This window comes from Antechinus flavipes, chromosome 1 (assembly GCF_016432865.1).
Source record: "Antechinus flavipes isolate AdamAnt ecotype Samford, QLD, Australia chromosome 1, AdamAnt_v2, whole genome shotgun sequence".
NCBI classification, from domain to species: domain Eukaryota; kingdom Metazoa; phylum Chordata; class Mammalia; order Dasyuromorphia; family Dasyuridae; genus Antechinus; species Antechinus flavipes.
The window spans coordinates 624,445,886-624,460,830 of NC_067398.1; the positions used below are offsets into that span (position 1 = coordinate 624,445,886).

At 33.7% G+C, this 14,945-nt stretch overlaps 1 protein-coding gene across 8 annotated transcripts in view; it reads right to left on the minus strand.

Annotated features, from left to right (window-relative positions):
• The window catches only part of ASAP1 (ArfGAP with SH3 domain, ankyrin repeat and PH domain 1), a 594,911-nt gene that overhangs the window by 103,908 nt on the left and 476,058 nt on the right, over positions 1–14,945 (minus strand). For all 8 annotated transcript variants that reach the window (XM_051971096.1, XM_051971093.1, XM_051971094.1 and 5 more), the window contains 3 exons: positions 13,904–13,979; positions 12,664–12,750; positions 362–462 (listed from right to left, as the gene is read on the minus strand). In XM_051971096.1, coding sequence (XP_051827056.1) covers positions 362–462; positions 12,664–12,750; positions 13,904–13,979 — 264 coding nt within the window. The remainder of the gene's footprint in view (positions 1–361; positions 463–12,663; positions 12,751–13,903; positions 13,980–14,945) is intronic.

The window sequence follows — 14,945 nt, forward strand, 5'->3', positions numbered from 1 at the left end:
GTCACACAATCCCCTCAACCATAATTTACCTAAGATTGACATTTATTGATATGGGCAAACATAATAACTTTCCTACTTTAACAGGTTTAAAACATTATGTAGATAAGTGTGTGTGTGTGTGTGTGTGTGTGTGTGTGTGTGTGTGTGTGTGTATAAGAAAGAATATGTAGTAAAGAACCCAAAATGTAAGGTGGATGTCTTGTGAAAAATTTATAAGGGGACATGGACAAAAAAATCATGCAGGATGAAAATTGTGGATGGGTTCAGATTTGCATAACCTCTGAGATCACAGACCCATTGACATATCAACGTAAAACTTGATGAGACTTATAACAAATACACAATGACTATTCATACATACCCATCACTCTTCTTTAGCAGATAACCTTTCTTCTCACTGCCATATTCCTTATTGCCCTGAAGTTGATGCATACTGTATCCTCCTTGCCTGCTCTGTGAATCCTATGAAAGAAGAAATGATGAAAAAAAAATGACAAACTACTCATAATTCTTTGACAACTTCATGTAACTATCACAACCCATTGGCACCATCTTAACCACAAACAAATTGACTGTCAAGCTTGGAAGAGACTTAGAGATTGTAGCATCCAGTCAAACCTACTCATTCTCCAGATAATACAACTGAGAATCAGAGAGGGGAATCTGCCTGACAGAGTTTAGGGACATTGAGATTTTGTGGAAAGATTAGCATGTTAGGTATACAACCAAGGAACCTGGGTCCAAGGATTGGTTCTGCCCTGTCATGTGTCCTTGGAAATCCCTGAATTTCTGGAATTCTGAGTTTTCATCCAAAAAGAATAATTAGTAATGTTCTATCTCAATTTAGCAATTTGTAAACTATAAAGTGTTCTATAAAAGAAAGCAATTATGAGTGGTAAATCTCTCTCTCAATTATCTTCAATATGGTCTGCATATAACATGTTTGTACAAAGTTGTTCACACGTTATTTCCCCCATTAGACTATGAATTGCTTGAAAGCAGGAGTTATCTTTTTGCCTTTCTTTGTATTCTCAATCCAGAGCACCCTGTCTGGAATGCAGAAGTTCTTTACTTGTTAACTTATTGTTCTAAGACCAAGCTTCCTGATTTTCAATATGGAGAGTTTCCCACTTTATCTCAGGTGTGTTCGATTTCAATATAAATTAAAAAGGAAATATATGGCAGTAATTCTCTATTTTAGACTATTCAGACTTGTTTGGCATTGCAAATGCCATCTCTGTATAAGTGGCAAATGGAAAGGGGGTTAGTGAAACTTCTATGGGCCATTCAAAAATAATATGATTTTTAAAATGTCTTTAAATTGTTGGAAATTTTCCTCTTCTCCAGATTACAAAAATTAAAGCTGGTGAAAATGACTCAAAGTAAAATAAATTAAGTGTTCAGAATCTTCACCACAAAATCATATTTCATAATGATGCTATAGAAATATTTAGGAAAAAAGGTTTTAAAAACAAGAAATACAAATATAAGAAAGTCTACAACAGAAGGGCAAAGTTCTACTTTTGTTGACTTCTTGACAATGCTTTCTAAGTGAAAGTTGACAATAGGTTTGAATATAATAGCAAAGAATAATGCCAAAGGATAGGGAAAGAATTTTGGGCTTGTAGTTAAATCTGGATTCTAGTCTTCACTCTGCTTGTCATTTATTACTTGTATGACCTTTAGCAAATTAATTCCCCTCACAGAGCTCTGGCTAGGAGGGAATGAAGGGAGTTAGATCATATGACTTCTAAGGTCTTCCCAAATTCTAACATTCTGTTATTCTATGGTTAAATCTATTAAATGATTCTATGGAAAGTCTATTATTATACTAGGAGGCTAGGAGAACAGGAACTGTGTTATCTGAACTTGACAGTTCCCTCACTGCCTAGTACAATGTTCTGAACACAGTAGACAATAATTAAGCAATAAATGTTTGCTCAATGTTGAAGAACTGAAAGACTAAACACATAAAAGGGATAAATCCAAACACATGGGCAGCTGTGATACAGTGTAGAATGAGCACAGATATGGATAGAGGGTGAGGAAATTTAGGTTCCAGATCTGGCTTTATAATCCTTTCTAGTCCAACATTCCTCATAAGAGATTTGGAATAGCTCAGATCTAAGTTCTCCTTCTAGCTTGAACATGCTATGATTCAATGACTGTAAGAATTCCATATGCATAATTTACACATTCATAAATAAGTATAATTTTACAATGACATCTGGATTGATGTTATAACAGCATTTCTGCCCCCCCCAAATTAATACAAATATCCTTAAAAGAAATGGAAGAAACAAAATAACAATCTTTCATTTTTTTAAAAAAGAGATTTGATGACAGAAATATCAATAAAAAATAAAGGCTCACAAAACATATTGACTTACTCTCCTAGACTTCGATCGGGAAAGGCAGAAGCAACAGAGGAAAGAAAAAGCATAGAATTTGAAAAGAGAATTAATTTTTAAAAAATTCCCCAATGATTATATATAGCACTCTCACAAATGCATTTTGAAAACAGCTTTATGAATAAACAGAACCAAAAACATCAATCACAATATATTTTATTTTCTTATTCCTCAGAAATGCCATATTCCTCCCCCACTAAAAACACAGCATTCAATAGATTTGTAAGACTTCATTCCCAATCTCCATTACCCAACTTGAACCAATTTATAATACAAAAAAAGCTTATCTAAGAAATATTCTAAAAATATTTCAGTCTTACTAAAGTGGTCTATGAACTTCCATATAGGGAATTTGAACTCCTCCTCAAAAAGAACCCTAGGCCTGGAAAACCAAACAAAGCATAAATTGAATATTTCTAAAAAAAAAAGTCCAGTGATAGCTAACAATAAAACCAGAGGAAGTCTTTGCACCAGTTTCTTGTTTTACTTTTTAAAAATAAACAAAAGTTATCTTTTAATGTTTCAAAGGTAAAGACAGATGTAGAAAGTATAGATGAATACAAAGATAAATAAACTCCTGATTAAGACTGGTACATGCAGCATGCAAGCTAGACATTTAATGTCCAGATGGATTCCTATCTCTGGATCCAACCTACATATTCTCTAAGAATACAAAGGAACTTTAATAGTAGCCCAAATAAAAAGCATTTATGAAGATAAGATGTATCTCCATAGGGATGTAATTTATGTTTCAGAATAAAATATAAATTATTTCTGTATTTCATATTGCAAATGAACCATATTATTACTCTGCTTTACTAGCATGGATGAGAGTTGATGGCATTTGCATGAAAAGTGCACTTAAGATGGCACTTAAGAGCAGTTAACTTGAGTAATTCTTAAGGAAGAATTTTCTATGGAGAAAATATGTCTTTGATTCTCTCTATCTCCATAATTTGGCTCATCAGTTTTTGTGATGTGGGGATCAAGAAGCCCATAAAGAAATGAGGAACTGAACTGGCTGTTGCAACCAGTTATTGCCTTAGTTTTCATAGAGTTTTTATAGTTTGGGTTATATATTCAACCTGGATATGTGACAGTTTTTTTCTCTGTTAAGATATATAAAAGGACTGTAAAAGATAAAAGGAATTAAGTAATCAAGAATTTCTTTAAGACCCTTTTCAGCTGGTATTACTTTTAGTAAGACCAAATGATAATTGATCTAAAGAATTTCCAAGTTTTTTCTAGCCCTAACATTTTTTTTTGATTATGTAGATTCACTTTAAAAAATTTCAATATTATTCTATTTTTCCAATTGCATGTAAAGATAGTTTTGACATTCATTTTTTTAAGGTTTTACATTCCAATTCTTTTTTCTTCTTTCCTCCTCCCTAAAACGACAATTTCACACAGACTTGCATGTATAATCATTTAAAAAAATATTTCTAAATTAGTCATGTTGTAAAAGAAAAACCAGAACAAAAGAGAAAGATCATGAGGGGGGAAAAAGCAAACCAAAAAAAAAAAAAAATGCGTGGGGAGACAGAAATAGTATGCTTCAATCTACATTCAATTTCCACAATTTTCTATCTGGATGTGGATGGCATTTTCTATCCCAAGTCTATTGGAATTGTCTTGGATCACTGTATTCTAGCCCTAACATTTTATAAAAGATATAGATTCTTTTTAAAGAAGTAGAAACTTACAGAGTTGTTCTGATAGCATAGGAAATGTGGATATTTAATAATTAGGCAGGAAGATTAAAGAAGGTTCAATGACAAAGAAAACAAGCAATATATTTTAAATCTGGCAAATTCATATGAATTCTATTCGAACATTATACATGTATATATGTATGTGGGTGTGTATATCTATATATATCTATATCTATATATATATGAATTTAGAAGTATATATTCTTGTCAATTTCATCCCACCAAAGCAAGAAAATACTTTTCTAAATACTCCTTGGTTATTAGTACCACTTAAGACAGGCTTCCTTTTCTCAGAAAAATATTTTCTCTTTTTTCTAATAACACCCCCTCAACATATTCCCTGCATCTGAATAGCTTAAAATTGTGTATCTATAACATCTGTGTGCTACTCTTCCTTTCTCTCCACATCATGAACAGAATCCTATGTATTATAAATAGATGCTCTCATTTCCTTCCTCCCTCAATGTTGAATCAAAATAGTTCTACTTGGTACTAAAATGGTAGCACCAAGACCTGTATGGAGGTTCTAGCAGGTAGAGTTCAATTCAATCTTAAAAAACAAACAAACAAACAAAAAACCTTTTCCTAATAATAAGTTGTACACATATGGAAGGGATTTCATAATGTGATAGAGAGCTCCCTACCACCTATCAAATAGAGATTTTCAAGGAAAGTCCAAATGAGTTCTTGTTGATGTTAATGAAGGGATTCATGCTTTGAAATGTATTCAAAATGACCTTGGAAGTCCCTGCCTACTCTGAAGTTCTATGATAAGCTGTAAAGTACAATATCCTATTTCTTCATCTTCAGGATGGATTTCATGCCTTTAAAATATTAATGCTGTAAATAAAATGTTGACTTCTCAATACCAGACACATAAAACCAATCATGTTCTTTATATTATCAACTAATAGAAGAACTAATTTTAAATGGATTTCTTAACATTTTTCTAAGAAGAAAGTAGTGACTAAAATACAGGTTTTGTTTTCTGGAACTTGTCTGTTAATTATGGGCAGGAGAGAAACAACATATCCAAAGCCCTCTTCATGAACTATTCTAAATTAACTACTAATGAGCTTTATAGGCTACAAAAGCAATACCAATGATTTTTTTGTGCAATTTGAAAAATGAGGGACATTCAACCTATTCAGGAATCTGGTACTTTTAAATGATGGTGGTGGTGTTATCAGGTTCTCTGAGATTTCCTAGCTCTCAATTTTTTTTTAAAAACTAAAGGATTTTGTGAAAAATCATTCCCAATTCCTTTTTTGCTAAGGAAAAAAAAAATTTTCAGTAAAGAGAAATGAAAAATTTTAAATTTTTCTTTCAATTAAAATAAAAAGCCTGGGCTGAAGAAAATGTTTAACTTTAGCTAAAACCTCAGAGACATTGTCTTCTTCATGATATCAGTCAAGAATGCAAAGAATGGTGTCAATAAAGTGTCATTCAGTATAGAAGGTAACTGTAGCATTAATCTTGGTTTCCATTTCCTTTCTTACATTAGCAATGCCATCTAACCATTAGCATTTCTTTATCATTTGGAAAATTTAATAAACTATTAGATCAATTATTATGTCTAGGATCTCCAGTCTTAAAATTGCACATGATTACAAGTTAATAGGGTTTAATGGAGAATAAGTGTTTCTCATCTTCCTCTGATGAACTTTTTTTTTAAAGTACAGAACTTTCTAGTGGAGTTTAGAATTTCAAATTTATGGTATGACGGGAGAGCTGTAAAGGGGCACTTTGCAAACTTAAGTATACATTTTCTAGGAAATTCTTCCTAATTCTGCCAGTTGTTGATCCCCCTCATTAGACTGCATGGTTGTGCATTCAACATCTATAACTTAATTTGTATTTTATTATTTACCAATGTATGCTACCTTACTCCCTCTAGATTGTAACCCCTTTGATAAAAGGGAACATCCCTTATTTATCTAACTTTCCTACTACAGTGCATGTACAAAGTAGGTATTTTACAAATGCCAAATGAATGAAGTTTGAAGGTTCAAATTATACTCACGGCTAACAAACAACAATTAATCAATACAAAAACTTTATTAGTCATTCAAGATGTACATAAGCAGTAACTTCCATTTTAATGAAGGAGGCAATAAATAGCGGAGATCTGCTGGAACAATGACAAAAAAATCCCCCAACTCTTTTCCCTTAAGGAACTCAGTTTCTGTTAGATAAATGTGCATAAATGAAAACTAATACAAGGTTGTTCTAGTTGGGACCTGGCACCAGCAAGTAAAAGGAAAAAGTTGAGAGAGAATAGGTTTGTTATCTTAGTACCTGAACTGAGACCTGAAGGAAGATATGGATTTTAAAAGGCAGATCTGAGGAGGAAGCACACTCAGTTTGTGGGATGAATTATCAGATCCTAAATTTGACTTGAAACATGATTATTCAGAATAGCATTTTCAAACTCTCAAAATAGTTATGTACTAATTAGGTTTTTTCTTTTTAAAAAAAGTTTTAGTTTATTACTAATGCCTAAGATTATTGAGTAGGCCATCTGACAAAAGACAATCAAACTTTATCTGAATGTTTCAGCATGTAAAGTTTGGCTGAAAATAATATGGAATTCTAGTTTCTAAGTAGTTGATTTTTCACTGTGACCTTTTCTTCCTGAGGATTTTTAGTGACTAGGAATATACAGAATTCAAGCAGAAATCTCCTGGTGAAAATGTAAAACATAATTTCATTTATAAAACACAATTCCCTAAATGCACAATTTCGCAGGAAGCTATCTGTAGTATAAAATAAGGCACACCCACATTTGTAAACCATTTGCAATAATACATAAATCATTTTCCCTATTTGTCTAGATCAAGGGTCAGCAAACTATATAGCCTATTTTTGTAAATTCTGCAATAGTTTCATAAATCTTTTTTTTTTTTTTTTTTTAAAAGCAACACAAACAACCAGGGGCAACTAAGTGGATAGAGCACTGACTCTGGAGTCAGGAGGACCTGAGTTCAAATTTGAACTCAGACACTTAACTAACTGTGTGACCGTGGACAAGTCACTTAACCCCAATTGCCTCCCACTCTTCCCCCAATTGTAAAAACTATTCTTAGCTATGGGCAGTAAGAAAATAGTTGATGGGAGAAAGTGTCATAGTTTCCTGATTGTTTCTCTAGAGGTGCCTTACTACAATTATAGACAATGTTCTCTATTACCTTGTCATGACATCATTTAAAAATCAGCAAAATATCTAATTATGTATGCTCTTTTTAATGCTTTATTTTTAATCCCCTTTCAAAGTCTCTTTATGAAACTACCTACAGTCATTCTAATTTCTAGAGAATTAGCAAGTGCTATGTTTACATACACTCATAGAAAGTATATGTTCATATATTACTTAAAATATGGAAATATATTATATTATAATAGAATATATTAATATAACATATACAAAATATATAAACCCCAAGAATATGTGTTATGTATGACACATTATGTATACATATAAATTTTATTAAAAGTATTTCTTAAGGTTTGAAGGAACCTCAGAGATCTAATATTTAAGGAAGAAATTAAGGTCCAGAAGAGTTATATGCTTAGAAGAGCTGGAATATAGTAGGTAGTCTCTTTAGGATCTTTCAGATCTGACATTCAAAGACAAGCATAGTATTAAACATTGTCCTTTGCACTCCTTTCTAAGAGGAGGATGAGAAAATGTTACTGACACACTCATTTAATCTGGATCCCCTCATTTTACAAATGTGGAAGGTGAAATCTTAGAAAGGCACCATGATTTGTTTTCAGATTGTAAGTCTAATAAGAACAGCCAGGGCTTGTACTCAGGATTCTATTTCTATCTCTTCTTTATGGATAATAGAGAATGATTTGGACCTTGAAATAATCCGTGGGACAAAAATATTACCAATGTAAAAATCCCACCATTAGGTTTCATTATAAAACAATAAGGCTACCTTTTCAAGCAACCACAAGACATGTATCACTTGTATGTTTGACAAGTAAGGCTGTCTTCCATGTGAACCATTTTCCTTATTCCTCATTCATACAGCTTTCCTTTTTTCTTCTTTGCCTTTCTAAATCCCAGCTATCCTTCAAGACCTGGCTCAGGCCTTGCTTCCTTTCATAAATTCTTCTAAAACTGCTCTAAACCACACTGTTCTCTCTTCTTTTATTTTGCTAGCATTTGTAATTTGAACCTCATAATTTAGTCTTGATTAGATATTCTCTTGTACTGTGCTTTGATTGTTTCCTGTGTACAAATCTTGCCTCCCAAATAAGATTTTTAAAATTTCTCAAGATAGAGCATTTTTTACTTCCTTTTAACTCATAAAATTTGTACAAATAAAAAGTTTTTAATCTGGGAGGTCAAAGAACTTTTTTCCCCCCTAAAATCATATCTTTAATATTTTATTTTTCCCCCAATTATACATAAAAATAATTTTTGGTCTAAGAACTTAAAAATTGTTGGTAATGGCTTTTCAAAATAATTGGTTCCATTTCTTTTATTTTATACATTAAAAATAAGACACCTTATTTTTATTTATTTTATTTCTATGGGCTTCACTAGTCTGCCAAGGGGGTCCATGACAAAAAAGGTTAAGAATATCTGGTAAAGACAGAGGTGCGGTGAGGTGGCGTGGGGTTAGAGTCTTTCAGATGTTCCTGTTCATGGATGACATTGTGCTTCCATCAGAAATCTTAGCACATTTTAAAGACTCCTAAATGATATCCGTAATTATTCTAACTATTCACCTAGGAAAAACCATATGGAAGTAAACTGCGTATCATTCAGACATTGACATAGTTTTATGGAAAACCTGGAGAGCTCATCCATAAGACAATGCCTAAAATTGAACAGGAGGAAGAAAGTAGGCTAGATTGCAAAGTTCTTTTAATAATCCCAAATTCTTCCCTGACTATAAAGACTGATCTTTTAAATACCAGTATTATCGTATGGCTACGAAATACAAAACATTAAAAATGCTTAAGAACAGAAGTGGATGGTCACCTAAAGGACAACGAAGAAGTTCATGGTGAATGTGATCAACGTGTAATATATTACAAACAAAAAATTACTGAGAAGGCATAGAAATGATGTCATAAAAAAAACTGAATGAGCTAAAAATATGGGCTGATAAAGTTTGGAGAGCCCATAAGCACCACTAGTATCCTCTTGATGTCAAGACAAGTCAAGGTATGTCACCAGCATACTAGCAGATTCCATGCCACAAGCGAGTCATTAATCAATTTGAGAAATTGCCCCATCAACCTTATAAATTAAATTATAAAAATAATTTTAACATAAATTAAAATTCATTATTTGAAGCCAAGAACAGGGAATATCCAGTGACCAATTCTGCTTTTTCTTTTTTTTTTTAAAACAAACTGACTGACCATATTTCAGAAACTTGTGTTGTTTACTGATGACTGGCTGAGAATCAACTGCCTCTATCTATCACTTATAAAAGTGAGCTGTATCATCTCTCTACAGTTAGAGAGAAAGAAAAAGAGAAGGGGGAGGGAGGGAAAGTGAGAGGAAGGGGGGGGGGGGAGAGAGAGAGTGCTGGAATCCTTACAAAATGTTAAACTCATTAGAGTTGATAGAGATAATAATTATCTAATTTAGCATGGTTCAGTATGACTGATCTGATCTTACAAGGAGATGTTATGGGCCAGAAGCAACAAGGTACTAAGTGGAACTGATAGAAACAATGCTTGTGTTCACACCTTTAGAATGCTCATATAAGCAAGAAGCTCTTAGAGCCAGAGAGCACTCTGGGAGGAAACCCATAATCTCACTCTCAGATCCCACAATCCCACTCTCAGAGAAGGAGCATAAATAGAGCTTCAGTGAGCGAGTCAAGTGAGTTCAGCCAGAAGCCCTCTCTCGGAGGCAAGACAGATTCATTCCATCTTCCACCTTTGTGCTGGCTGGAGGCTGAAAGGAGCAGAGGCAAAGAACTAGCAGCAAGAACTCTTGGAACCAAGCAGAGAGATAGGTTACCAAGAAAACTAACCGGGCTATTTTGGAGGAAGCAATAAAATATCTGAACTTTTAACACCTGACGAAATTAAGGCTGCCTCCAGAAAACCTCCCCAAGAAATCTGCTCTCTCGGAGAACGATTATATTATAAAAAAGAAGAACACCGAGAGAGAGAGAGAGAGAGAGAGAGAGAGAGAGAGAGAGAGAGAGGGAGGGAGGTGAGGGGGATGGATGGCTAGAGAAAATGCTCAGTCAAGAATTGGAAAGTCTTTTTTGTGGAACAGGAAGGTCAGTGCCACTGGATTACATAATTAAGAAGGGAAAGAGTAAGGTCTAATAAAACCTGCAAGATAGAGGGATTGATACATTTTATAAAAGAGTTTCAACATCAAACAGAGGTTTTACATTTGATTCCAGAAGTGATAGGGAGTTCTTTTATTGAGTTGTGGATGGGCTAGGTGGATTATGGTCAGACATACTTTAGAAAGATAATTTTGGCAGCTGAGTGAAATTAAAAGAGATTTGTGGCAGGGAGATCTACTAGCAGGCTACTGTAATAGTACAGGTAAAAACAACAGGACTTTGTATCAAATTGAAGATGTAGGGTGGAGAAAAAAAAGGATCAACCATGACACTTAGGTTGCAAGCCTGTGTAACTGGAAAGAATGATAATAATACCTTCAACATTAATAGGAAGGTGGAAAGAGGAAAGAGCTTGGGGTGGGAGCAAGAGGAGGAGAGAGAAAATTCTAGACATGTTGAGTTTATGTTCATGCTCAATTTGAGATGGTCAACAAAGTTGGAGATGAAAGAATGGATGGAAGAAAGTTTAGAGGATAAATAGAACTGAGAATCATCAGCAGAGAGATAATTGAATTCATAGAAGCTGGAGAGATCACTAACTAAAATAGTAAAGAAGAAGAATAGGGCTCAATTCCCAATATCCTATGACTCTTAGTTTATGACTCTTTTCCACTACAAATAAAGCTTAAGTGTATCAGGCAAAGTATTCTTTATGGAAACACTTCAGTAAATGAAAGCATCTTTTTGTCATGAGTATATAAGAAGATTATTGTTTTACTGTTTATACCAAGTGTCTATCTCACATTTTTCTAAAAACTCTAAAAAGAGTTCCAAAACTGTTGTAGAAAAACTCCCAATTAATTGTTCTGTGAAACACTAAAGGTTAACTAAGTTGGTAATAGGACATATTTTTTTTTATCATGCCTCTGTAGTATGCCAGTTGCACAGAAATTTTAAAGCAAAATTTGTGTTCTTTACATCATTAAATATATATTTCAAGTTCTCAGTTCAGGGGGAGATGTCTAGCATCTATATAGCTTCTTATAACTTTCCCATATTCCTTAAGAAGGCACAGAATAGACTATATCATCATTGAGACTAGGCATAAACATCTCTTTCTAATAGACCAAGATGTACAGAGGAATATGAATAAGAAAGGGCCTTGCAGATCATTTGGTCCAGCATGTATTTAAACAGAAAATCTCCTTTTGACATTCTCAGACATTTACTCTCTGCTTCTTCTGTGTTATACAAAAGAACGATACATAGACAATATTGTGATTCACAAGTAGGATTCACAGGTAGGAAAATAAGTAATTTATTCCTGCTCTTCATTGACTTTCAGCATTTTATTTTATTAAAATTAAAAAAATTAAAAATTATTAAAATAAAAATTAAAAGATTTATTAAAATCTTTGATCAAATACATTGAATTACTTAAAATCCAGTTCTACATTGTGCCTCCTCTCTCAGCGCTGGCTAGCCATCTTAAAAAGGCAAGACCCTGACCAGAAATGGAACTAAGTGTAAGATAATTCAGCACAAATCCATCACACTCTTAGAAGACTTCAACGTACATATTGTACTTTGGTTGCAGCCAAAAGCTTGTCTTATAGTTTATTCTCTTTGTAGAATCAATCATTGTGAATCCCATGAATAGAATAATGAGGATCTCCAAGATATTTTTGTCCTAAAGAATCTTTAAGATATTCTATCACCTTTATCTTATTAAGTGGTTAAAAAGCAGGAGTGTGCTCCACAGTGAAGCACTTTAACTCCTGGTCCTTTACAAAATGTGAAACTTTCTGGACTTACAATTAGCTAAAGTAGGAAAAAGAAACACTATGTTTCCCCAGGGGGAGTTGTTTCTAGGCAACAAGTGGGCATAACGCCCTGTACTTGGAAGGCATAGGTGACCAACATCCAACATCTCTGCCTGTTGCATAAACTGTCCTATCCCAGTTTGTAGCTGTTTAAGAAGAAAGACAAAGTAGGGTGTGGGAATGTTAAAAAGAGGGGAACAACAATAAAGACTGTTGTAATATTCCAGGATTTTTTTGGCTACACTGTTAACTCTCATGGCAGTTTGTCCACTGCTGTTTTCTCAAAAACAGATTTTGGAGATAAACAAACTCTGGCGCTGTGTTTATATGCAGCTATCCGTTTCTACCATGACCAAAATGAGACCTGAGAAAGTGTACCTCTCCAGTCCTCACTTACACACCATTAGCCCAAGTCATGAATAAATAGGTCACTTACTTCTTTCTGATCGAGTTGGAGAGAGGATTTTATCAAGTCTCGGAGTGCAGTAAGCTGTTTCTTCTCTTCATCCTGAGTCTGCTTTATCTGAATAAGAAGAAATTGCTTTCATTATTTACCTCTACATTTCACAGGCCTGATTTAATTCAACCCAATGCACCACTCATCAAACATGTACACTGCGCAGCACTGATTCACTTATCAAAATATGTAATGCAGTGCCATTTTTGAAAATGGCAAAGGCAAGTCCAAGACTCCTCATTTATGAATGTGCCAAATAGTATGTTTTGAAGGAACTTTAAGAAGATAACGTGACAATACGTCTTTTCTCTAAATAACCAATTTGGGCTACCAATTAAGACTCTGAAGTGTTTATTTTAGTCACAAATAAGAAAGGAACATTGATAATTTGTTCTTTGGTACTCAAAATTTTTATTAGTGGAAATCACATTACTTAACTAAACAGAAACAATTACTTGAATTCTTAGAGTACAGTTCCTCCACAGCTTTTAAAAAATATTTTCCCCCCTGAGGCAATTGGGGTTACATGACTTGCCCAGGGTCACACAGCTAGCAAATGTTAAGTGTCTGAGGTCAAATTTGAACTCAAGTCCTCCTGACTTCAAGGCTGACTTCAGTACCACCTAGCTGTCCCTTTAAATAGCTTTTTAAAAAGTGTTTTATTACCTACTATTCTGCATTTTATTAATGAATGATGGAAAAGAGAAACATTGTGTATAGTCTTTCAGAGAGACATGTTTCAAACTATATTTTAAGAAGCATGTGTAAATGAATATATCATTATTAGAAATAATGAGGGATATACTGTTCAACCATAAGCATTCACAGCCAAATTACAGTGCATGCCTTCAACATTATGGTCACTAAGCCTAAAAATTCTATTCATCTTTTTTTGTTTTTCTTCAAAGAAAGTAAAATGTCTTATACTGTAGACAGGAGAGCAATAAGATTTCAATGTAACTACATCAGCAATATAAATCAATTTAGAAGTCATTATTAGCCACACACAAAAACTGGTGTGTCTATTATCTGGCCACTGATGGCCTCATTAATTGAGTTGAGCTAAAAGCCCATCTTCTCAAGGTATATATTGACAAGTCACTAAACTGTGAAGTTGTTGTCATTTATTTTATATGTCTTTTTGCTACCGAGTCTAATTGACTGGTAGTGTTTATCCACATAAGCATGTTAAAAGCCATTTACTTCACAAATAACTTACGTTATATAAATCAGCAGCCAGTTTTTCAATGTACTGTTTCAATTTATCCGCTGTTTTCAAACCATCCTGAAAAAAGCTACAATAGAAAATAACTTGTGATTTATCAATAATATTTAAAAAACCCCACGAAACCAAAAAACAACCAAAATTATCCCACTAGAAAACTGGAAAATAAATTTATACACATTTTACAGTTGAAGACACTGAGGTCCAGCAAAATTAAGCGCCTTGTTCTAGTTATACAGGAAATTAGGGGAAAAGATACTACTAGAATTTAGGTGACTTGACTGTCAGACCAACATGCTTTCTACTATACCCATTACATCAATTTAATTAGATCATAGAAATGAACAATTAGCATTCTGTTGACTATAGCTCAGCTCATCTGATTTCTCAGATATTTCTATTATTTTTTCTTCTTGTACTCTCCCCTTTTTTTAAGAACAGAAAAAAGAGAGAAAATTGCCTGGAAACAGGCTGAAATAATTTGATTGAAAGTAACAATTTCCAAATCTTATCTGGGGGCATTATTGATTTCACATGGTTTCCTTTTCTTTCTAAACCTAGAATAATGCCTCATGAGATTACATAGTTCCAAAGTAGCAGTTTATCCATTTTTGAAGAGGACCAAGGGCATCACAGGGATGATGTCTCGACTTGCAAGTGAATTGGATTTAAATGATGCAGTGCTGGGCAAATTTATCAGCCTTCAGGGTCAATGAAGACCATTAGCAAGGCAAGTCTTGATAATGGCCCAAGATGTAGTGGGTGATCTTGGTATTTTCTGGATACAGAAAATCCAGGTTCAAATCCTGCTTTTTATACCCACATTTGGCAAATGAGGTCTCAACAAATCTCAGTTTCTCCATTTATAAAGTGAGAAGATTGGATCAGACACCCCTTCTTAACATTTTAATAGTTTTAGAAGGTCACAGATCCAGGTTGCATAAAAGAAATAAATGTTGAGTGACTCTACTGCTTCTAGTTTAAACTATCAGTTTCTTTTAAAGCCCTTTATAACTTGGCCCTTAACTTATCTTTC